This window comes from Leishmania infantum, chromosome 31, assembly GCF_000002875.2.
Source record: "Leishmania infantum JPCM5 genome chromosome 31".
NCBI lineage: Eukaryota > Euglenozoa > Kinetoplastea > Trypanosomatida > Trypanosomatidae > Leishmania > Leishmania infantum.
In genome coordinates, this window is record NC_009415.2 from 1,044,497 (window position 1) to 1,067,019 (window position 22,523).

Here is a 22,523-nt window from a genome sequence, read left to right on the forward strand (position 1 = left end):
GAGCGTAATTCCGTCAAGTGATTGATGCAACACCGACACACAGCGGCAGAGCGAGAAGAGGGAGGAGCCGGATTCCGCTACACACACACACACGCACACGGATCGACCACGTGGAATATGACGTAGAGGCGTGCCGCGTGCTGGATGTGGTCAGCGATGACGTTTTCACGTCCCTTTCGACGCGAAGAGCCCCTCCAGCACGCACGTGATGGCCACCCGTTCAAGTGCGTCTCCCTCCGGAAGTGCTTTAGGTGGAGTAGAAGGGCGTGCGTGCATGTGTAAGTATGTGTGTGTGTGCGTGTGTGCAGGAAGGAGAGAGAGAAAACGGACGTCGGTGAAAGGGAGCCGTGAGAGCATGAAGCAACGTCACGGAACCATCGTGTGTCGGCGAAGTTGACGTTCTTGACACACGGTGCGAGCGTCATCATTACAAGCACGACGCCACCTTCGTGTATCATCTGCAAGAGTGACGGCCCAGCAAGGGGCTCATACATGCAGAAGGCATTCGTCTTTCGCCCTCGCCGCGGCAGAGGCATGTGCCACCGTAATCTCGTTAAATCTGTTTGCATCGAGAGTGTTCTTGTTTTTTCCCCCTTTCAGCGCTTGCGGTGCAGAAGGCGTCCGGTGGCGCGATTGGCGGCTTCCAGCATGTACGCCGTATGATGCGCGGCGTGCGTGCGAGCATACAAATCCAGGCAGATTCCCCAAAAGATAGAGATTCCTCTGGCACCCCTTCGAGGGAGAAAGGGGGAGGGGAGAGTGAGGTAGCTCACGAATCAGAATAGAAAAACAAGATAGAGCAAACGTAGGCGTGGATGAAGCGTCTTTTTTTTTAAAGTGACCACACACAGATGCCTGGTTCATGCACCTGCTGTTGCGTGTACGTACCTCTGACCAGCGCACCAAAATCGCAGACCGCAACACACTGGCACGCAGGGATGTAATGGCACGGTCAGAGATAACGAGAGTGAAGGTGTCAAAATAAAGCGAAGCACTACTGCTAGGAATAGTTCAACGAAGATATCATTGCACCACGAGCAGGTCATCAAATATACACGCACATACAATCACGGCCCAACCACCTCTGCTGCACTGTGGCTATGCCAAGGAGCCGGCCCAACCAGCACTGCTGGGTGTCGCTCAGCCCACTGTGACGCCACTGCATAAAGCGGACACGCTGAGCTCATGCTTACGCTCTACACCACCGCAACGCAGCTGAAACAGGAGCGTAAAACAGGAGGTGGAGGCGCAGCGTTGTTCAATCGCTGACACTGCTCTTAGTGAGCTGATACAAGCGGGATCGTGCCCGCGAGTCTCTCCGGCACACCGCCAGCTCAGACCTGCCCTGCCAACACCAAGAATATGCAGCCGTACACAAGGGCAGACTTTGCAGGCTGCTCGGCTTGCGCAAGAATGTGGTGTACTGAACCCTGTGATGCCACAGGACGAGGTGTGCCCCCCGGCAGTATGGAGGCTGTCGTCAGGGAGAAGAAGAGCAAGAGCACACACACACACACACACACGGAGGGGGGTGGTGGGGCGGGCTGAAAATGTAAGAGTTGCAAGCGAAAAAGAAAACAAAGAGGGGCTGTCCAGGAACACATCCGGTGGCGCTCCTCGACGAGGAGAGACTTCTGCCTCAGGAGGCATACCATTCGCGGGGCCAAGGCGCCTTGCGCGCATCGTGCTCAGCATAGATTACTCCTGTCGTACCATACGGGCGTCGGAGGAGACCCACAAGTCCGTGTCTTTGCAGTATAATCGCAGAGACAGCTTACGATCTTCACTCCAGCCGCGTTTCTCACATGCTTCGAGAAGAATCGCCAAGCCGAGACGGCGCATAAGGGCAGAAGGGTGCTTTCTCAGCACTGCCTGCTCCAGTCTTTCCGCGGCATCCATGTCGCGGATGGCAGAGGAGCCACCTTGCACCGCTCTGATCACAGCCGCTGCTGCCCCAGGATGCATCAGCCCAGCTGCTTCCATCGTCGTCAGCCGCGACACCCACTCCGAGATGTCCAATTCGAAAATCAGCGAGACCGCGATCGTTGGCTGGCGGCGGGCCGCGATGAGTTGCTCCGCAACCTCAGTCGCAACAGTGCGCAGCAGCTTGTGTTCGTGCGCCGCAGCGCATCTCATGATTCCACACAGCACACTCGCCACACTCTCGAGGGACGCGTCGGGCTGGACGGTGAAGATGACAGAGATGAGAAACGGTGCCGCTTCCTCGGCGGTGCACCTGAGCATGCACCTGAGCACAGACTGAACGATTTCCGGTGAGGTGCACTCATCCAGGTACTCTGCAATCGCCTTGCACAGCTCCAGGTCGTCGTACGGCGGCACTGTGGCGAGCTTGTGCAGTGCCGAGACGCGAACGTCGCGCACCGGGTGGCGAAGAAGTCGTCGAAGAAGCACCTGGTACTCCCGCACCTGCCACGGCAGCCGGAGCAGCGCCCACGGCAAGGTTGACATAGCCACGCAAGCCGCTGAGGATGGAGTGGTCACTTTCTTCTCATAAGAGTCGGCAGTGCTCGCATCATCCGTGTCACCATCGCTTTCTTCGCATGCATTGATAGCTGACTCCGCGGCAGCCACCGCACATTGCTCTGCCACTTGGTCGTGCGTTACAATGAAGGCGTAGTATGACCACACCTGCGGCTTGTCCAGAAAGTGGAAGAGCGCGGTCACTAAAGCAGCTCGCACATCGCGATGCATAGTCAGCACAGCCTCCTCCGTCGATCCAGGCGCCGTGGCAGCTGTTGCAGAGAGTGCCGCGACTCCTCCACAGTCACCGTCCTCTTCTGCAGGCATCGGTAGATGACGCTCGGCGGCAAACTGCACGATACGCGCGTACGCCACATTGTCGCACTTCGCGCCAAGAAGGTGAAGTGCCTCCTTCTGAGCCGTCACTTGCTTCCCCGTGAGGACTGGCTCGAGAACGCGCACCGCCTCGGCGCTCGGTGCGCGCCGCAGCGCCGTGGCGAGTGCTCGAAGAGCGTCCATGCGTTGGTCCGCCACATCTAGCGCATTCTGTAAGGCTTGCACGGCTTCGGCATCGCCATCCAGCTGGCCGAGCGCCTGCAGCGCAAACCGCATCGCATACTCCCCATGCTCAGGATGCGCGTCCGTTGCCAAGGTGAGCAAACTCCGTGCGTTTCCATCTGCGTCTGTCCAACTTGTCGTGGAGGATACGGAGGGCAGCCTGGCGAGATTCTTGATGAGCCGGCTGCATTGGAAAGCCTCCAAAGCAAGCGGGGTGTATATGGCTTGCAGGCAAGACTGCGCGTAGCGGATCTGCTGGCGAGCCGTCCACCGGTGTGCGTTCTCCACCGGCAGCTCACACACAAACGCGAGCGACTTGCTGTTTGCGTGGTAGAAGCGACCGGTGGGGATGTTTTCGATGGGGATCACGAGCATGTCCAACAGCGGTCCCTGCAGAACGTCACACACCAGGCGCTGCACCCTGCTGACAGTAATCCAGTCTTTCCTTTGGGCGATGAGGTCCGGAAGCTCGACCGCCAGTTGCTGTGCAAAGTGCCTGGCGTAAAGCCTCAAGGAAACCGCCGCCACACCGCTGTCTGTCGAGGACATACCGGCTTGTAGCACGTCATGCACCATCGTCCAAATCTCGGGCTCACCGTTGCTCGGCGCAGGCGCCTCTCGCCGAAGTACTTTGACGACAGTTTTGTTGTCGAGAAGGGATTCCAGGATGCGTATAGTCGCCCACATGTTGTCGCTGTCTAGCAGCATCTGCGCAAGCGGAAGCAGCGATGCCACCAGGACAGGTACAGCACGCGGGTACAGCTGAGCTAACTGGAGAAAGTCATCCCAGTCGCCATTGCAGGCAGTGAACTGTTTTCGTTTGCGGATAAGCGTGGCAAGTTGGCTGACCGCAAAGTTTGTCTGCGGCCCAACGAGGCGGAAGAGGAGCTTCTCCAGCGCTCGCAGAGTGCGGTCAGACATGTCTTTGGCGCTGTAGGCAGCTTGGATGAGCTGTGTGAGCGTGTCCTGCAAGGTGTTATCGGAAATGTGCGTGGCCGTACGCCTCCAGAAGCCGTGTGGCAGCGCAGCCCACGCCTTGAACATCTCGCGACGCCATCCATCCTGCTCCTTTGGCCGCTGCGCACAAAACGCGAGGGCCGCTGGCAGGTGCTCGGGGTAGTACCTGAGGGAGCCAACGCACGCGCGAATCAGCTGGGACCGAATCGTAGCGTCGCTGCTGGTCACGTACGCGGCCCCGATCTGTATTGCTTCCGGGAATGGCAGGAAAGAAAGGTATTCGATGCGCTCGTTCGGGAGGTCTTGCAGTTTCGCGTGATTGTAGAAGCGGTGGGCGAAGGCTGTTCGCTCCGCCGCAGATGGCATGCAAAAAATCCAGTTTATATGCGGAATCCCACGAGTGTCTTGCAGCTCCCTGCAGCCACGCGCAAAGTAGGCGCGCCGCGCATCAGGAAGCATGTTCAGCAAGTCGACGGGCTCATTGGAGAGAATGCTTTTGTCCAGAAGTCTTAGGATGAGGTCCGTGTGTCCGCCAAGGCGTCTCCAGGCCCGACGCGATATCAGGCAGTTCAAGGGTTCCGAAAAGGTCGCCAACATGTGCCGACCCTCTCCCTCGAGCAGATAGTGGCCGATTTCCACGGGAAAGGTGGAGACGTAGTAGCGCTCCAGCACGGTCTGCAGAGTGGGTTGGTCCAGGCCGAGAAGGTGCGCGGTGGCAGTGAAGAGGGAGAGGCTGTCTTTCAATGCACCGCGGGTGGCGAGAAACACGCACGCTTTCTGAACCAGCTCCTTCAGCGCCGCGTCCACAACCGTGTTGAGGCTTACCTGCTCGTATACCCGAGCCGTCAAGTACTGCGCTACCCACTGAGGATGATGACGACACAAGAGACGAAGTGCCACGATGCCAAGAGTAGCCTGCTCTTCTTTCGGCAGCTGTTCGAAAGCTTCCGGGCTCAAGGATCCGAGTAGCAGCTGCATCTTGGCGGGGTCCGTCACTGTGTGCGTCTGGTAGAGCCGCAGGAGCACCTGCGTCTGCTGTGCTTGCGCCAGTCGGGTGACCAGGCACTTGAACTGAGGAAGTCGGGCGCCCTGTAAAAAGTTGATTGCCATCGCTGCTTTTTGCGGGTCGTCGCTTGTGGTCGAGATTAGCATGCAAGTCATCAACAGCTGCGATACCTTCAGAGATGCATCCTCCAGCAGTGACGACGCCGTCTCTAGCAGCGCGGCCGGCATGGCCCGCCCAATTCTTTGGGTCTCTGCGAAGGCACCGCACAACGCACAGGCAGCAAGAAAGTGCTGGTAGTGCCCTTGCGACGGTGCGCCGAGCGTTGTGATGACATTCTGAAGATCCCTCGGCTCTCGCGCTGTTGCAGTGATGCTGCAGCGGCCAAACTCTACGAGAGTCGCGCACCGGCTGTGGTGGGAGAGTGATTCCACGTGCTGCAATAGCTCGTCGAGCGAAGAGATGCGTTGCATGGTGTGGGGCGGAAGGGTTGGTCGTGGTAGTGGTGGTGATGGGGGGCTGATGGAATAGCAGGCAAGAGCGAATCCACGGAAATAATGCGGGGAAGGGGTGCCCAGTGACACACTGTGCCCACGTGCTAAAAGGAGTTGAGATGGAAGTTGGGAGAGCGGGCGCCGCCGGAAACGGAGAAGCGCACAGCCCCAAAACGGAAGCGCAGGACGCTCTTTTCCCGCAGCGCGTAAGAGCGGCGTGCAACGAACAGTTGTGCGTCTCGCAGTGAGGAGACGGCGATGTAAGAAGCGCCGCAACAACAAAATAAAAACTCGATGTGCGCGACCCTCTTCCGTGTTGGCGCACGCGCGCGTGTGTGCGGCAATGGAAGGTGAGGGTATCAATCGCTAATAAAAATAAGGTCCGAGAGCAAGGGGGAAGAGGAGGAGGAAGCTGTGGTTGAGAACACGTGCGCACGGATGCACGCGAGGAAAGGAGCGCCGGCATTCCCAAGCGCTTCTTCCGCCTTTCCTTGGGTGACCTCTTGTGGCTGCCACACTAAAAAGTCATTCTGACGGGTTGCGATGAGCGCTTCGGGAGGGAGGCGCTGCCCTCTCCCTTGCCAAGCATCCGCAACCACCCGAAGGTTGCTTCCGATTTGGCGCACAACTCTGTTATCACACACCGGCACACACACACACACACACACACGCACATACACTTGAGTGCAAACAAAACGAAAAAAAAAATCATTGTGAAAGTGAAAAAAAAAGGTGAAGAAGACAAGAAAGGCGAGGGGAGCATCACGGGCAGAGGAGGAGGTACGCGCTCCCCTCCCTCCCACCCCCCGTATGTGAGTAACGCAACAGCAAAGGGAGGGCGGATCATTGCCGTTACAGCACGAAGGGGATCCATATCGAAACGAAAAAAAAAAGGGAGGCCATCTACCGCCGAAGTGTCGTCTGCTCATACGCATCCGCCACTTACTTGTGGGGCTCACGCGGGGAGGACTGCCCGCACGGGGAGCACCGCAGCCACGAAGGCGAAAAAGCCGCCGGCAGAAAGTGAGAGAGGGCTACAACAGACAGCAGCCACGAAAAGAGTAGCAGCGTTGTGCAACCACAGCATACATGATTCATCTTGGAATCAAACGCTTACCTGTCTTTGCCACGTTCCGCAGATCGGGTCTTTGAGCGCGCTTGCTTCTTCCCTGGTCCGGACAGGATAAGACGCGGATGCGCGAGAGGAGGGAGAGGTGGAACGGCAGGGAGGACGCTTTCGTGTAGATGGCCCTCACGACAGGAAAGGCGGCAGGGCAGTGCGCGCAGGAGATACACGAGAGGCAGAATTAAAAGAGGGGCGGAGAGACGAACACGAGACACATCCGGGCAATCGTGTGCGCCTACGAGTGAGGGCGAAGCGCGCGACGCGCATACAGGCACGAGGGAGCCGCCACGCACACGATGCGCGCGCGCCCGAGAGAGACGAAGCTGCAGTGAACGTAGGGGGCACAGAGACAAAGCCAGACGAGTCGAAGGAGATACATGAGAAAGACCGGCGAGGCCAGGCGGGGGTGTGGGAAGAGGAAGGGCATGCGAAGAAATAGCAAACACACGTGCGGCACAGCTCCAAGAAGAGGAGCGCCCATGAAGGACAACAAGAGCTAATCGCTAACAACAAGGAGAAGGCGAAGAGGAGCAGGCTCGGAAACCAAGGTGTGTGCGTGAGTGTGTGTGTGTGTGTGGGGAGGTGAGTGGCGAAGGGGCACCTGCGTCTGCCAATTTCAAGCAGCCTCCTTCGCCTCTGATGCTATGGCGACAGACACTGAGACAGGTTTATGACAGAAAACGTACACAAGTCAGTGGTCTTGACATCCCTTCTCTGCTTCTGTTGGCTGCGGATTATGGGGCGAAGGCTCATCACATCAAACACCCCCCAAAGAGCATGCAACTGCGATACAAGCCCTGCCCCCTCCCGCCCCCGAGTAGTGTAACCTACGGATACACACGCGCTATCGTCTTTGGTTGTGCGCGCTTCCGAGTAAAGTGGGAGGGGGACGAGGGGGTGCGACCAACCCGACAGGTGACGCTCACAGGTGCGCCCACGCAAAACAGAAGACAAAATCGAAAGTAGAATCAACGGCGAAGAACACCACGAGCAGAGAAGAACAAACCGAGAACGAAGGGGAAGGGACACACAAAAGATATGAGGACGCGGCACACAGGGGCAAAAAAAAACTCAGGGTAAAACGTTGCACACACACCAAAGAGAAGGAAAGTGAAGAATGCACGCCGGGGCTGAAGGATGAGGGAGGGAGAGGTGATGGTGGTGTGTGCGTGTGTGGGGGGGGGAGGGGTTGTGAAAGAAACTAACACTTCAACAGGAGACCGACGTGGCTATCCTGCTACAGAATCGTATTCGAGCGCCTGCCTGTCCGCAAATTCGATCATGAAAGGGGCATGCGGGAGATATCACATGTCGAGCAGCGACATCCATAATCGTCTAGGCTGCACGACAGCACATCACCGACATCAAAGGCAGCTGCGCAGCACAGCAGAGAAAAGACGAAAGACCGACAGCAACCGAAAACAAAGAGACGCATGGGGAGAAAAAGAGATGTGTGTGCGCGTGTGTGTGTGTGGGAGGGAGAGGGTCAGCCCACCGCCGTGAGGGGCGCGCACAACACACAGCGACGCGACAGATATTACAGACATACACCGAGTCGCATCAAGTGCCACGAGAGGATACACGCTGCGAAAGATACAACAAACAGAGGAACTTCCACACACACACGCACGCGAATCGAGCAAGCATCAAATCTTGAGTTCTGGAAGTTCCGCTTTTCCTTCTCTTTTCTCCAGAGAGAAAAGAGACGAAGGGAGGGCACTTGCTCTTGCCTATGCTGCCCACAAGGGCACGGAAAGCTGGTGACGCAGCGTGCACTGCCGTGAAGGGAAGCACACAAGTGGAGATGCACGAGCACAGCAAGGCTGTGAGGCTGAAATCAGAGAACAACCGTCTGCAAGCGGCAAAAGGAAAAACAGGGAAAATGCCATAGAGCGCGCCGGCAGCGCTCAGTGGACGTAAGAGACGTGGCGGATGAAAAACAGCACAAAACAACAAAAACAGGCGGCCAACACCGTCGCAAGCAAGACTGGATAGGCGTACAACGCACCAGCGGAAGCCCATCGGTGAAGAGGCGAGTGCGAGAGAACGGGCGAGGAAGGTCATGGGAAGAGGGCGGGGAGAGCCCGTGGACCGGGTGCCCAGAGAAGTCGATAGAAGAAGGGAAACAAAGACACGCTTAGAAACACAAAAAGAGACACAGTGACACATGAACGTAGTGCGTATACGAGGGTAAAAGAAATCAAGACACAAGACTGCACTGTGCATACCCGACACAGTAGTTTAACTATGGCTTGTCGTCACGGAAGTAACGGTTCATGTGCCCCAATACTCCCATGTCTTTGGGGGGAACAGGGGTAGCTTGGACATGAATTTTCATTGTGAGATGAAGCATCGGCGGGTGCTTCATCAGTCCGACATCACCATTAAAGTACCGTGTGCGAGCTTCTCTCCCCCTCCCTCAACGCGTGCCCGATTCCACCCTCGACGAGGTCAGCTAATATACGCATACACACAACCACAGCGCAGACGCCTCCGCTGCACCACGGCGGCATCTTGGCCCTCTAGGGCGAGACGGCTGCCGCCGAAGCGGGGACATGCGTCTCACGGTCTCTTCTTGTCCTTCCTCGCCCCTCCCTCGCACGCGTGCTGCGCCACCGGCACCAGACCGACCTGGGTGCACTGCGCGCCTGGACCCAACGCGGGCAGCGTCCAGGGCCCTGCTCAAGGGCGGAGGCACCGGCGTCCGCCGTGCGCGTAGTAGAGGGGTGGTGGTGGCCCAGGTGCATGCCGCACGGGCTCACGGAATCAGTTGGCCAGCCGCAGGCCAGGGCCTCCAGGGGGCCCTGTGCTCCGCCTGTGCGCCCTCCCTCGCGCTCTCCGTCGCCTCAAGCAGCGGCATGCCATAGTACGGTGTGGAGACTCGCCACATGGGTGCCCGGACGACCCGATGCTGCCATTCGGGGTGCTCGCGTCATGCCCCCCCCCGGGCATCTGTGCCTCAGCAGCCCACACGGCCGGGTGGGGGACGTTCCGCATGCTCCGCGCACATGCACACGGCGGCTCGCTCGCATGCGTCTCTTCGCGCCTCTGCATGCTTTCTTCGGATGCGAGGCGCCGTGCCGGCGGTGCTTGACAGCGCGTGCGCACCGTGCTTGCACTGCCAGACATTGCAGCCCGAGTCGACGCAATGCAAGAAAGCAATTCCCGCGAATACCCAACACAAAGGCAGACACGGCGCGCACGTGCGAAGCGAGGAGGAGAAGGAGGGGAGAGGAGGGAAAGCATCACCCCAACACGGGCAGAATCAACGCAAAAACAAAAAAAAACAAAGAGGCCGAGAGGAACAACACGCATGCGCCGCAGAGCGAGGACGCGCCAGCAAGGGAAATCACGGGAGGCAACGGATAAGGGAGAGGATGAGGGGGGACGGGATTGCACGCATACCACACACACGACACCCACAAGAAAAAGGAAAGACAAGCGCACAACAGAGAGAGAGGGGTCGCTAAACATAAAGCACACACAGGCGTTAATCAAGAAAACCATACCAGGGTGTAAGCGAAGAGCAGCAGCCACCATAGCCAGGAGTCTGCTGGCCCCCGAACACGAGAAGGAACCGAAGAAAAAAAAGAGAAGCACGCAGACATCCACATGCAAGAACCTACCCACCCGCATGCACGTACGTATCCACCGTACGGCGCTGCTATCGTAGGCAGGATAGCGGGGCATACACGACCGACGCGCGAGTGTCGACATTGCGGCGTTTCCTTTTTGTTGTTGTTGTTCGCTCTGTTTGTTTACATTACCCGTGCCACTTTAGTTCTCCAGAGCGCGGTCGGGCGTCAGCGCTACCTCGGCCGTTGAGGGCACAAGGGCGTCTTGACATGCACATTCTGCTGCTGTGGCGAAGTGCCGCCTCGGCACTCTAGCAGGAACGGAAAGACGTAGAGGTCGCTGCCGGTCTCGTAAGCATCGTCGATGCTCACGCCAATCCCTGAGCCATCAAAAGACGCTGTGTGCACTGGTGCACCACTCAGTACGCCCTGTCGGGACTCGCGTTGTCCAGCAGACGGTGATGAGGACGGCTCTGTCGCTACGCCAACGGAGTTAGCTCGCTGACGGGTCGGATCACTGCGTGCGCCGGCGTTCTCGTGTAGCGTGTTCATCTGCGGCGAGTCTGCTGTGCTGTACGCCTTTACCATCTCCTGCACTGTTTCCTCCGCCACTGAGACGGACTCTGAAGTGCCGCAGTGGTTCGCAGTGGATGATATGTCCACAACACTGATGGCACGGGAGCTCATGTGAGACTCCTCTGCAGACGATGGCTCGTAGAAGAGGGCGGCGGTGAAAGACGCTAGATTGTCGGGGTCTTGCAGGTGGGCCTCGACGGGTCGGCTCCGAGAACCGCCCGCCTCGCGCATGGGGGTTGGTATGGTGACGGCGGTCATACGGGCGGCTTTGTTTGGAGAGACGCCGCCGCCGCCAGCACCTGCGAATGCGATTTTCGGCTGAGCAGATGGCGTGCTCTCGCTTGACGCATCGCACGCATCGTCTGCCATTCCAGCGAGGAAGGGGTACGCGTGCGCGGGTGGCCGCGAGCCGCTGCGCTGTCGAGTAGACTTGTTTGTGTTCAGGTGACCCAGATCCGTGCACGACAGCGGCGTTGGCCGTCCATTGCGGCAGGCAGGGCTGCGTCTCCGTTTTGTGCGATCCGCGGAGCTGCTTCTGGGGCTCACCCTTTCCTCCGTGGGCGCACCCAAACTGGTCGCTGAAGTCGGGCGATGGTGAGAGAAGGCGGAGACACCGGCAACCTTCCTAGCCGGAGAAGAAGACGCTGCTACTGCGCTGTCTCCACCTGTCGTCGTCCCGCTGAGCGCGGCGGAGTAGATAGCGGCGCTGACTTTCCCAGGCGCCGTGCCTGCACGTTGCCGCTCCCACTCAATCAATTTTTTGAGCTCCTGCTCCTCACGACGACACTGCTCAACGTACTGGCGACATGCCTCGTCGACTGCCGTAGCGCCGCTTGGAGACTTTGTTTGCGTGTAGACATCCTTTCTCAAGGCACCCTGTGCCGCTCGCCGACCCATCTTTTCCGCCAGCCCGTGCCGTGATGCTTTGCCATTGATGCAGCAAAAGGGGCCTGGGAATCCGCCTTTACGGCTGCGCGAGGAGCTCGCTCCTCGACTCTTGCCTGACACGCATGCGGGCGGCTGGCGGCTTGCCTGCCTCCTGGTTTCAGATGAACCCTTTTGGGCATGCCTCCCTGCGTCATTGGCATGCAGGGCTGGGAGTGGCTGCGCCAGGGGGGGCGAGGGAGCCGCACACCTTGCCTCTGCTCTCGACAAAGACGGCGACGTGCGCGCCGGTGTGATGGCTGCTGCCGCTGCTTGTAATGCCGATCTGATCAGCGACGGGAAGCTCGATGCCCGCGCCTGCGAACCCTTTCCAGCCGATGCCGTCGCCTTGGGTTTTGGCGTCGGTGCACTATGAGCGTTTCCGTGATCTCGTCGCTTCTGGGTTGCTGCCTCCTCTTTGGGCTCCTGCTTCGTCGTACGATCGGTTCTCATCGACGTCGTCTTCGACTCTTTCCGCACTTTCAACAGTTTCTCGATGGCGGCGAGAACCTCTAGCGTTGGCATCTGCTCGTCCGTCAGTCCATGAATACGGAAAGAGCCGCCGCTGAAATATTCGCGGTGGTGCGCGCCGAGTGCCATGCCGATGCGACCCTCCACGCCCGCCTTGTCGTCACTGAGGCCGGCAACGCGCGACAAGTCAACATTCTCACCATCGCCACCACCGCTCATGACGCTTGACGGGTTGGAGTTTCCACGCTTGGGAAATTCCTGCGACGCTGTTTGCGGCACGCTCAAGACCTTCATCCGCTGTAACTTTTCCACGAGCCCGGTCTCCAGAGGCACATCAGGGGTGTGGTCAGGCGAATTACCTGCAGACACCAGTAGACCCTTGGGAGCGCGCCGTTGGCGCTGCCAGCGCGGCGTGTTCTCGTGACCCGACCGTGCACTCTGATAACGAGACGGGAGAAGAATGGAGTCGCCAGGCTTGCAGAGGCTCTCTGGCGCATGCTGGTCATTGAAGCCGAAGCCTCGCCTCGGCTCTGGCATGTGCTGGGTACAACTGGAAACACACTCCGATGCTGCGCGATCCCGGGGTTTGCGACGGTCCGGCTCCTCGACAAGCGGGGCAGCGCGATCCAGGAGACATACCGCCGAGAGCACGGCGAGGCGGTTGTCGCGCGGTGGGGAGGAGGGCGCTGGCAGCGCGCTCCTCGAGGCAGCGTCAGCCGGTGTCAGAGAACGCTTGCGGAGCGCGAACAGCTTGTCTGTGGACTTCTCCCGCGACATCTCGCTTTCGTTGCCTCGTTTCTCCTTGCCCTTTCGGTGCGCGCCCTCTGCCGGCGGCTTCTCTTTTTTCTGCGTGCGCTTTTTGCGCATGCGTGCCATATTTGCGTAGAACTCCCTCTCTACCTGCGTGAGCACGCGGTCGGGATCGCCAAAGGTCCCAAACCGCTTGCACGGCTTCGGCTTGTCTGCTGTTGGCATCGCGTACACCCCCTCAGCCTCAGGTGTGACAGCTCTGCAGTAGTAAGGGCGAGGCTGTATGTGGACGAGGAGGGAGAGAAACAGAGGGTGGTGGCGGTGTTGGGTTCAGAGAGCACGCGTTGGCGCCGTGCGTCTTGAAGGGCTGGGTGTTTCGATACTCCGACACTCTGTGTGGCGTCTGTTAAGATGGCGTTTCGGAGCTTAGCGGACGGCGACGGCGAAAAAAAATCGAAAACAAAAATTTACAGAGCGTCCAATATGTGGTGAGCGCCAGACAGTACGTGGTGGGGTGTGCGCCTGCCCCCCTCCTTCTGTGGAGGACAATCGCTTTTTAGAGGACGGCCTTGTCGGAAGAAGAGACGGGGACGAGGAGACCAACTACAGACATGAGGAGAAACTGGCAAACGGTGAGATGCCTCGTGGAGGTGTCGTCATCTCTGAAAGGGGCAGAGCCAGAAACCACGACGTGAGCTGCACCACGTCTTTACGCTGGCGCCGCGTTCAGCGATTCAGAGACAGGGCAGCCCGTTCTTCTGCTGTCTTCAGCAGCACGCGCTCGTGACGGTGCGTGCAAAGAGTAAAGCCGCGCCGCTGGAGGCGTTCCCCACACGAGCAGGGCCCTTGCGCGCAGACGCGTCCATGATGAGGATACTGGGATTCGGCGGAATTCGTTTCACGCCGTTTGCCGGGCGTCAGGTCGCAGCGTGTGCTGAGGGAGCGCACTAAAAGTGCCCGCTAGAGGACGGCAGAAGAGGACAGGAGCTGAAAACACACACAGCGGGGCACGCGCGCCCCAGCGTAGACGAGCATTGTGACGACAACACGATAGATGTCGGCGAAGCTAGAAAAGGCCCTCAATCCATGGATGACGCAGACCGCAGGGGGAGCGTACAGAGAGTGGAACGCACGCGCCCCACATTTACGCTTACGTATACGTAGGAAAGGAGCCGTACACGCTGCAGAAGAGAGAAAAAAGTGAGCTGACCATACCCTCGCACGGAGGGTAACAGATAGAGAATGAGTCGGGGGTGGGTAGGGAGGACACGCAAGCAACCGCAAAAAATGCGAGCGAGACACGGTGAGGGCGCGGACATGCGGGGGGGGGGAAGGGCGAAGAGGAGAGAGGCTCATGAAGGCAAAGGAAGAAGGCGGAATCAAGCGAGAGACACTGAAAAAACAGCAAAGGACGCCAACGAAAACATCACAAATTACAACGATGACTCACGGAGAGCAGAAAAGCGCCACGGCAGACGACTACGAGCAACAGCAGCAAAGAACTCATCTCCCACTCAGCTGTACACAGCCACCGCGTTGGACAATGCAGCACGGTGGCAGAAGAAGACCCCAGATGGAAGCAACGGCGCCCCGGTGAGTAAAGCAGACGTGGGAGAAGGGGGAGGCGAGAGCAGTGCCAACTAGCGAATTACCAGAAGGATGGATAAAACAGAAAGGTCGCACGAGAAAGAACGTACGTACACCGAGCAAGCTCAGAGAAGCAGCACACTCAGATCAAAAATAAACGAGGAGGAGATGTGGAGAAGGCATACAGCGCTACAGGGAAGGAGGGAGGAAGAGAGAGGCAGGCACGCATCGTACACATGCATCTCCGTGTGCGTTCGGTATCCAAGTTGCGACCTTATCAGCAACAACACAAAAACAAGACGAAAGCCTTATGGAAACCAAACAAAAACAGAAGGGAGAACACGCATGCACGCACGAAAAAAAAAGCAAAAACAAAAATAACAAGCAGCAGGTGCGAGAAGCGCGTCACCCGCCATCAATGACACAGATGCTTGCACGATTGCGGGATGGGGAGCAGGGGCTTGGGAGGCAGCGCACGTCGCAGTGCACACGCAAAGAGAGGGAAGACAGGAAGAAAAAGAGAGCACCCTCGCGTTTCTTTTTTTTTTTGATATTGGGAGCTATGCGAAGGCGAGAATGTCCAACGTGAGTGTTCAGGGGCGCGCGCACACACACACACACACGAACTGCACAAGACAAAACGGGCGCATGCCAAGAACGATATCGAGAGAACAAGGAGAAGCTCGGCTGCGACATGCTTCACTCCGCTGGAAAACTTGAAACATCGCCGCAGACGAACGAGGCACAGATCCCGGGTAGTCTGCACTCGCCTCCGAGAAGGCCATCAGGAGCATATCAGGCCTATCCGTGGGAGGTAGTGGTCTACACATGAAAGACAACAACAGATGATATCCGCATGGGACGGACGTGTGACGAATGTGGGGATGACCGGATGGGGAGGGGAGAGGAACAAAAATAAAGGATATGCATGAATGCGACACGGAAAACGATTAAGAGGAAGAATAGAGTGGCTCGTTTTCCCTCATGTGCGTGAAGGGGTGGTGGTGGTGGGCGTACTTGTGCGTGCCCTTGTTGACAATGGAGGGCCGGTTATATATATATATATGTGTGTGTGTGTTTTTCTACCTGCACCCTATCAAAGACGAAGCCGCTGTATGCACGTGACGCCCGTGCAACGCCGCAGAGACACATCGCTTCGGGAGCGCTACCTTGATTTCCTTGAAAGGAATCCAGCAAACACGGCTAAGAAGGAGAAAGAGAAGGCGTGTAATTGTGTACTGGAATCATGATAGCCACAGGCGGTGTTGATGCGCTCAAAACCACGAAACAACGAAAACATCAGCAAAAGCGATCGCGCACACACGAGAAAAAAAATAAAGGAATTCAGTCAAGCAACGGAATACGCGACCTTTGAAGAAAAACGACATCTGGCAAAGAAGGAATGGGCGGTGAAGGAAAGGGACCGCCGCGGCTATGTTTGTGGGATCGGAAGAGAAAAGGGATGGCGTCGAAAATGCGTATGCCCCACACGGTGCTCGTTCCTTTGCCTTGGCGGCCGGCTACGAGCATACAAAACAGCAGCGGTGAAGGCAAAGAGTGGCCAACTACACGAACACATGCCAATCATCGCCACAGAACACGAAGTCTATGGCACATGGTGTGATACGGCGCAGGTTGTCTGTTTCTCCCTCTTATTCAGCGTAGATCGGCACACGTCCTCATTCTCACATCGCTTCTCTCCCATGGTCCTTGTGTAAGGCACCAGCTGACACGATTCACTGTTGAGTTGTTGGCTGGTGAAGAGAAACACGACGGTGATATGATGGAGAGCGATTGTAACGGCAAATAAGCTTAAAAGGGGCAGCAGACAGAAGAGAGGACGAGAAACCAGAAAGTCGCAGGTACGATGATAGAAGGGGGAGAGCAAGAGGTCTGCAAAGGAGCGCATGCGGCTCGTGTACGCACGTCTACACAACACAACGAAATCGCCTTCAAAAACGGCGCGGTTCCACTTCAGGGTCGTTCGTATCTTCGATATTCTGTTCGCCGTTTCCGAGACGAGTACGACTGTGACAGGTGACTTCCACACGCTCGCAAACACGCGAGGCGCCCTCTAAGTAGATACCCAAAGAGAGGGGGAGAGAAACGGACTGCTGTTCAGGGAGGCGAGGCGGAGCAGCACAGATAACCTGAGTTCAGATACAAGACCAGCGAAACTAAAAAGATAAAACGCAACGACACACAAAACGGGAAGAAACGGACCACTAGAGGGAACGGTAAACTAAACAGAAAACAAAGAACAAGATCAGGGCTGTGTGTGCGTGTCCGTGTGTGTGTGTGCAGAGAGGCAGGCAGCAGAGGCGTGGAGAGGAGCTGCTGAAACGGCTCGTGCATGAACAAGCACACGACAACAGCACCTCCGTGAAAAAATCAAGCGAGAAACGCAACACGCAGATAGTCGTAGGAAAAACACTGTCAAAAAGAGAGAGATGGCGTGTGCATGATACAGCTCTGTTGCCATCCGGAGCCGCCCGCACACGCGGGTGTGGCAACATGCCTCACCGGTGCATACAGACAGGTGGTTCAACCGCACGTCATCAGACGCCCGCGCACATGCAGGCAGCTTCACGTCCGCAAGGAAGAGTACGAAAAGACACCATAATGGGACGCACAAGGAAGAGAGAGGACAGGATCCACTCCCAGCGCAAGTGGAACCACATCAGCTGCAGTCGGGCATACCTCCTGCTGCCGTCTGAGAAAACAAGTAAATGAATAGCAGCGGCGCACAAAGTTGGATGGGTGGGCCAGAAGAGAAGGACGCGCGGACCAGTAAACAAGGAGAAAACGATTCGGTGGTTGCGAGCACAACGGCGGAAAGATACCGAACATTTTTTTTTCAGTCGATGGAGCTCTACCGACGAAGGAGAGCGAGCAAGAAAGGGGCGAAGATGACTGGAGAAAGCTGAGGGATGGGCGATCAGCTGTACGCAAAAGAAGGAACTCCCTCGCCGGCATCCGCGAGGTGGTGAGTGGCGGGGCCACATACCCCTTGCACGAGCCGCTTCATGGCTATCCGGGACAAGAGCAGCCAAATGGGCTACGAAAAGTATATATGTATGTATATATATGTGCTGTGCACCGAAACGGAAGGTACAGAAAACAACGACAACCAATGGGAGACGCGTCTTCGAACACACCCACAGCGAGGAGCAACTCGCTCACGAAATGGACGCGCTTTTTTTTGTTGTTGCAGAGCGAGCGTAGCCCCTTCATATGCAAACACTTCCGCATTCTCCTAACACTAGCCGCCTCTCTCCGTAACAGCAGCAACAAGAAAAAACGTGATATACCTAGCGGGATCTGTGCCACATCCCCACTGAGTGACGTCAGGAGCCCTCGAAAAGTCGATGGTCTTCCTTCTGACGCGGCTTTGCGTGGTGGGAGACGGCCTTGAACACGCCTTGGCGGCTCACCATGGCGAGCGACGCCTCCTGCTCGCACAACAGAAACGACACCGAGCCCACCGCCGGCAGCGTTCGTTCCACCGGAGAGCCATTCAGAGAACGGTAGCTGCTGGTCTTCTTGAGAATTGAGTCGACCCGGTGACTAGCGCCGAGGTTCGGCGGTAAGTCGCACACACTTTGGGACCGTGGCAAACATTCGCCGTCGCCTGACGGCCTCTCCTTGTCTTCGCCGGGGCTCTCACTTCCATCATCGGAACGGCTGCAGCACTGCTCCCCAGCGCCGACTTGTCGAAGGGAAGGAGAAAAGGGCACTGGTGCAGATACAAGTGAATCCTGTGCTTTCTCCGTCGTGCGTACTTCCATGCAGTTGGCCGAGGGCAGGCGACTCGGGGCGCTTGCACCTTGCCCAGAAACTTGTAAGTGAGCTGTGCTAGCGGCGTCCTGTCGGGCGCCTCGCTCCGTCAACGTGAGAGATCTGCGCTTCATCGTATCGCGTAATGCTGAGTGCGGATGCGCCTCTTTTGATATTGAAACTGAAGAGGTGGATGCGTGACTCTGATTAGCCGTCGTCGCCGCTGTGGCCGTTTGCCAGTTCGCTCTCATGAGCGAAGAGGAGGTAGCCGCTGCATGGGCGGTGAACTTCAGTTGCGTAATAGCGTCATCTTCGTCTGGAGCCACGTGCCAAGGCGGCTGATAGGAAGCGGGATTGTCACACACACCACCATTTGTGCCGCTCTGCGTGGTTTGTTGGGTAGCGTTCGCCTGCACCGGTTTCATTGCCGTGAAAGATGCACTGGCTCCCTTGACAAGCGGTAGTCTTGCATAGCCTTGCTCGGCGCACCCTTGAAGGCTACTTACATCGCCGTTGAGTGGTAAGGGAAGAGCCGGTGCGCCACTCGGCGGTGTCGCCGCGGCACTCGCCTCGTCCATCTTGCGCGCTACAAGGGCGCACCGCGGCGAGGCGCTGCTTTGGGCACACCCTCGGTTATTTGCCGTTTTCGCCCGGTACGCATCTCCGCCGGTGAGCGTGTTTTCCCTGTAGCAGAGCAAATCCTTCGGCACCAGAGGCGGTTGAGACCCGTGCAAGCCGGCAATGGACGAGCTGCCGGTGTACGCAGCCTTCGCCGCCGCCTTGGCACCCAGCGCCCCGGCGCCGTCGAGTGGCGGCAGTATGAGGGCGGAAGCACCACCCTTGTCGGTAAGGCGTCGCCGCGGCAACGTGTCTTGTGGATGACCTTTGGAGCCCTTGTGGGCGGCGGAGGATGTGACTGCGTCAGTGGACTTCACCTCATGTACGGCTTGCAATGGAGTCACCTGCCTGAATGGCCGTCTGTGCGGCTGCGACTGCGTCGGATGAGTGGGAGATGCATTCATCGGCTCCTTCTGCATCTTGGGAGCTTCTCTCCTCGGACTTGCAGACTCGCTGTCGGAGGAGCACCAGTTGCCGGTCGGCTTCTTCGGCCCCGTGCTTGCGTTTCGTGCAAAAGGCGAGTAGGGGCTCGGTGCTACAGGGACAGTGGGGCTGACCGCAGTGACGGGGAGGGCGGCAGCCGGCAACATCGCGTCATTCCAATGGGGTCTTTCAGCGGGACTCGCGGCCAGCAGCGGTGGCTGCACGGGTGTTGGTGAGTTTGACGGTGGCGCTCGAAGCTCAGGGGAGGCAACGCGTTCGAGGTGGGCGGCGAAGCCGAGGTCAGGAGGCATCTCGAGCCCACTCATGCTGAGGGTGAAGTAGGATGAACGGCTACTGGACTCGGTCGATCCACCCACGTGCGGCGCCGCGGCGATTCTGTCTGGCCGGGCGTCGCTCGACAACGTGTCGAAGTCTACAGTGTACTCGTGTGGGGGCTCTAAATTAGGGTCGCTAACACTAGGTGGGAGGGAGGACTGCAACCACTCCAGCTGAGGCGTCGCAGAGGCGCATCCACAGTCTGGGATGAGAGAGATCGACGTAGAAACGCTGCTCAGCTCTACAGGAGAGATGCCTGTGAAAGAGGAAAGGTCGTTCTGCTGCTGCTGCCGCTGCTGCTCCGGTGAGCGGCCTCCTCTTCCGTCGGCACGAGCCGGGGTCGTGCTCCACACAGCCTTTGCTTCATCACAAAGATGAGGCTTCAGCGTTTTCTGACGTCGGGGACACTTCTCCAGCAGCCGCTGCTGCCCGATTTGGCCGTGAGTGCTGCATTCCGTCCCCGCCTCTTTATCCGCCCTGCAGAACACGGCGTTACCCATCTGCAGTATCACGAAAGCCACGCCCCTAAAAGCGGCGTCGGGATTAGGGGGTATAGGACGAGTGCGGACCGGAGGAGTAGGCGGACGACCAACTCGCCGGAGTGATGAATGCCTCAAAGCAAAGTAATCGATTCGAACGGGGTGGAAAAGGGTATCAGCAAAAGAAAGCGGTGATTACGGACCGTTCTGTGTGCGTCTCGCCGTCACTGGGCGAGCGATTGTGGGGCTCCCAAGAGTGCCCGTGGAGGCCGTGAGAGATCCCACCAGACCGAATAAGCCCACCGAAAAACAAACAATAACGCACAACAAAAAGATTACCTAAAAAAAAAGAAGAAAACGGAAGGAAAGTGCGGAGGAAAAGCGCGCTCTTATGCCGCAGCAACAGGAGCCAGTAGCTGGAACGTAAACCAACCAAAACAACAGACGTTCAGCTCAGCCGTCGCACGAGACCCCAGCTCCCTTTCCACAACGACGAAAAAGAAAAAGAAGGAAAAGACGATGATCTGCGTGCTTGTGATGACTTAAGATGCAAAGAGAAACGAAACGTAATGAAAGACAACACCGCCACCACCACCAAGACTGAAGACACTCAGTGAGGGGGTGGGGTGGGGATAGGGGGAAGTGGGGCGAGAGAGATGCTCGAGGGATCGAAGACTGCCGACGCCCTCGTTGCCGCACTCCACGTCTTGACAAGCGTGCGGAGGAGGAAAGGGAGACGTTAGAAAGCGAGGAGAGAACCACAGGAAAGGCAAGAAAACAAAGCAAAACAATCAATAAAGGGCTCGGCAGCGGCGTTGACGGGAAGAAGTGAAAGGGAGAAAGAGGGGGATACGCACACACTCACGCATTCACACACAAACACACACATGAACGTCAAGCAGAGGTAGACAGCCCTGAACACAGGTACAGCACTTCAACGGCAAGCGACACCGGCTTGGCCGCCACCACACCGCCAGACGCCTTTTGCCCCCTTCTGTGTGTGTCGCTCTCCTTCTCTGTCCCCCTGAAAAACAACGACAACTTTAAGCTGCGCAAATGCGACCTGCCACACACGCCAAAACGACTACAATATCTGCTGAGTGAGACAGAGAGAAAGGTGCGGCCAGACTGGCGCCTCACATGAGAATGAAAAGCAGAAGAGAGGGGCGGGGATGCAGGTGAGGGTGGGTGGCGAGGATAGCTCTTCACTATGTGCTCCAAGCGGTTCACGAAAACGAAGAAGAGAGGGAGAGAAAAAAAGAGAGGTACTTGAGAGAGGCCCGCGGCAAGTCGTCAGGTTACGCCGTAATCCGTTCTTCGTGTTCCTTTCAGGTGAATCGACCACGCCGGCCCAGATGCGAGACAGTGAGCGCGAGTGGTGCGACGAGGATTCCGTTGATGAGGATCAGCGCCGGAAGAGGAGGAAAAACGCCGCGAAGCCTGCAAAGAGGAGGAGTGAGATGGCGGATGATGCGCTTGTTTGTGGTGAGATGTGGAGGATGGGCGAAGAAGGAGAGACGGTGGAGTTGAGGCAAAACGATGGAGGCACGAAAGGGGGCACTGTGTGCAGAAAGTCGGCGTCCGCAGTTTTCCTTTTTTTCTTAGTTTGCCCCCTTTTTCCGTGTCACATCCACTTCTCATGATGCGCGAGCAGCTCAGGAAGTAGGCAAAGACGCATTCACGTCATAAACGATCATTCCAACGCGGCAGTGTACGCTCCGCGCATGAGCATACCCCCTGGTTCGCTGCGCACCCTACTGAACGAGCCCGTAAGCGCGGTGCTCCCTGCTCCAAAACTTATCTTTCATGCCGTTTGCAGAGCAAAGTGCCCATCATACGCAAGCAACTGAGGCTCTTACGGCGACAAGGGGGGATGAAGAGGGTAAGTGAACCGCTGCAAACCGCGGCGGCGAAGCATAACAGAAGAGGAAGTAGAGCGGCACACCGCCACCACAGCAGAAAAAACAAGAAGTTCGCACAGAGGCGCGAGCTACTCGCAAAACATAGAGAGTAGCATAGCAGCGAAGCCCCCCCCCCCTCCCACACACACATACACACACACTCCACTCCACTCCACAGGCGCACGCATAGCGAAGCACTCAAGGGAGAGAGAAATGTGAGGTGGCCGCTGACAACCTTTTAGTGGGGGCCGCAGCATTCGGGTGGTGGGTGGTGGTGACAGATAAGAGTGCCAGCTCATCAGATTCAGCACCAGCCAAAACGTAGAACAGAATGTGGCCCAGCGAGCCACCACCACCAATGAAAAAAGAGGAAGTGGAACAGGAATCCGAAGTGCACAGACGAAAAGGAAGGATAAGGCCAAGGAGGCGCGGAGCTGCAAAAGGCCAAGAGGGCGGGGGAGCGACGTCCATCCAGCGATGAAGCAAA

The 22,523-nt window shown here is 57.6% G+C and overlaps 3 protein-coding genes across 3 annotated transcripts; all 3 read right to left on the reverse strand.

Moving 5' to 3' along the window:
* Positions 1-1,698: 1,698 nt before the first annotated feature.
* On the reverse strand, positions 1,699-5,472 carry LINJ_31_2230 (conserved hypothetical protein; the record flags this gene model as incomplete). The annotated part of the gene is made up of 1 exon (XM_001467478.1): positions 1,699-5,472. One exon carries the CDS (start codon positions 5,470-5,472, stop codon positions 1,699-1,701), a length of 3,774 nt encoding a protein of 1,257 aa, XP_001467515.1.
* A 4,956-nt stretch (positions 5,473-10,428) lies between these two features.
* Positions 10,429-13,140, reverse strand: LINJ_31_2240 (hypothetical protein, unknown function; the record flags this gene model as incomplete). Its single annotated transcript, XM_001467479.1, has 1 exon — positions 10,429-13,140. The coding sequence occupies one exon, from the start codon at positions 13,138-13,140 to the stop codon at positions 10,429-10,431; it is 2,712 nt and encodes a 903-aa protein (XP_001467516.1).
* Positions 13,141-17,849: 4,709 nt separating this feature from the next.
* LINJ_31_2250 (hypothetical protein, unknown function) lies at positions 17,850-20,156 on the reverse strand (the record flags this gene model as incomplete). Its single annotated transcript, XM_001467480.1, has 1 exon — positions 17,850-20,156. The coding sequence occupies one exon, from the start codon at positions 20,154-20,156 to the stop codon at positions 17,850-17,852; it is 2,307 nt and encodes a 768-aa protein (XP_001467517.1).
* Positions 20,157-22,523: the final 2,367 nt, after the last annotated feature.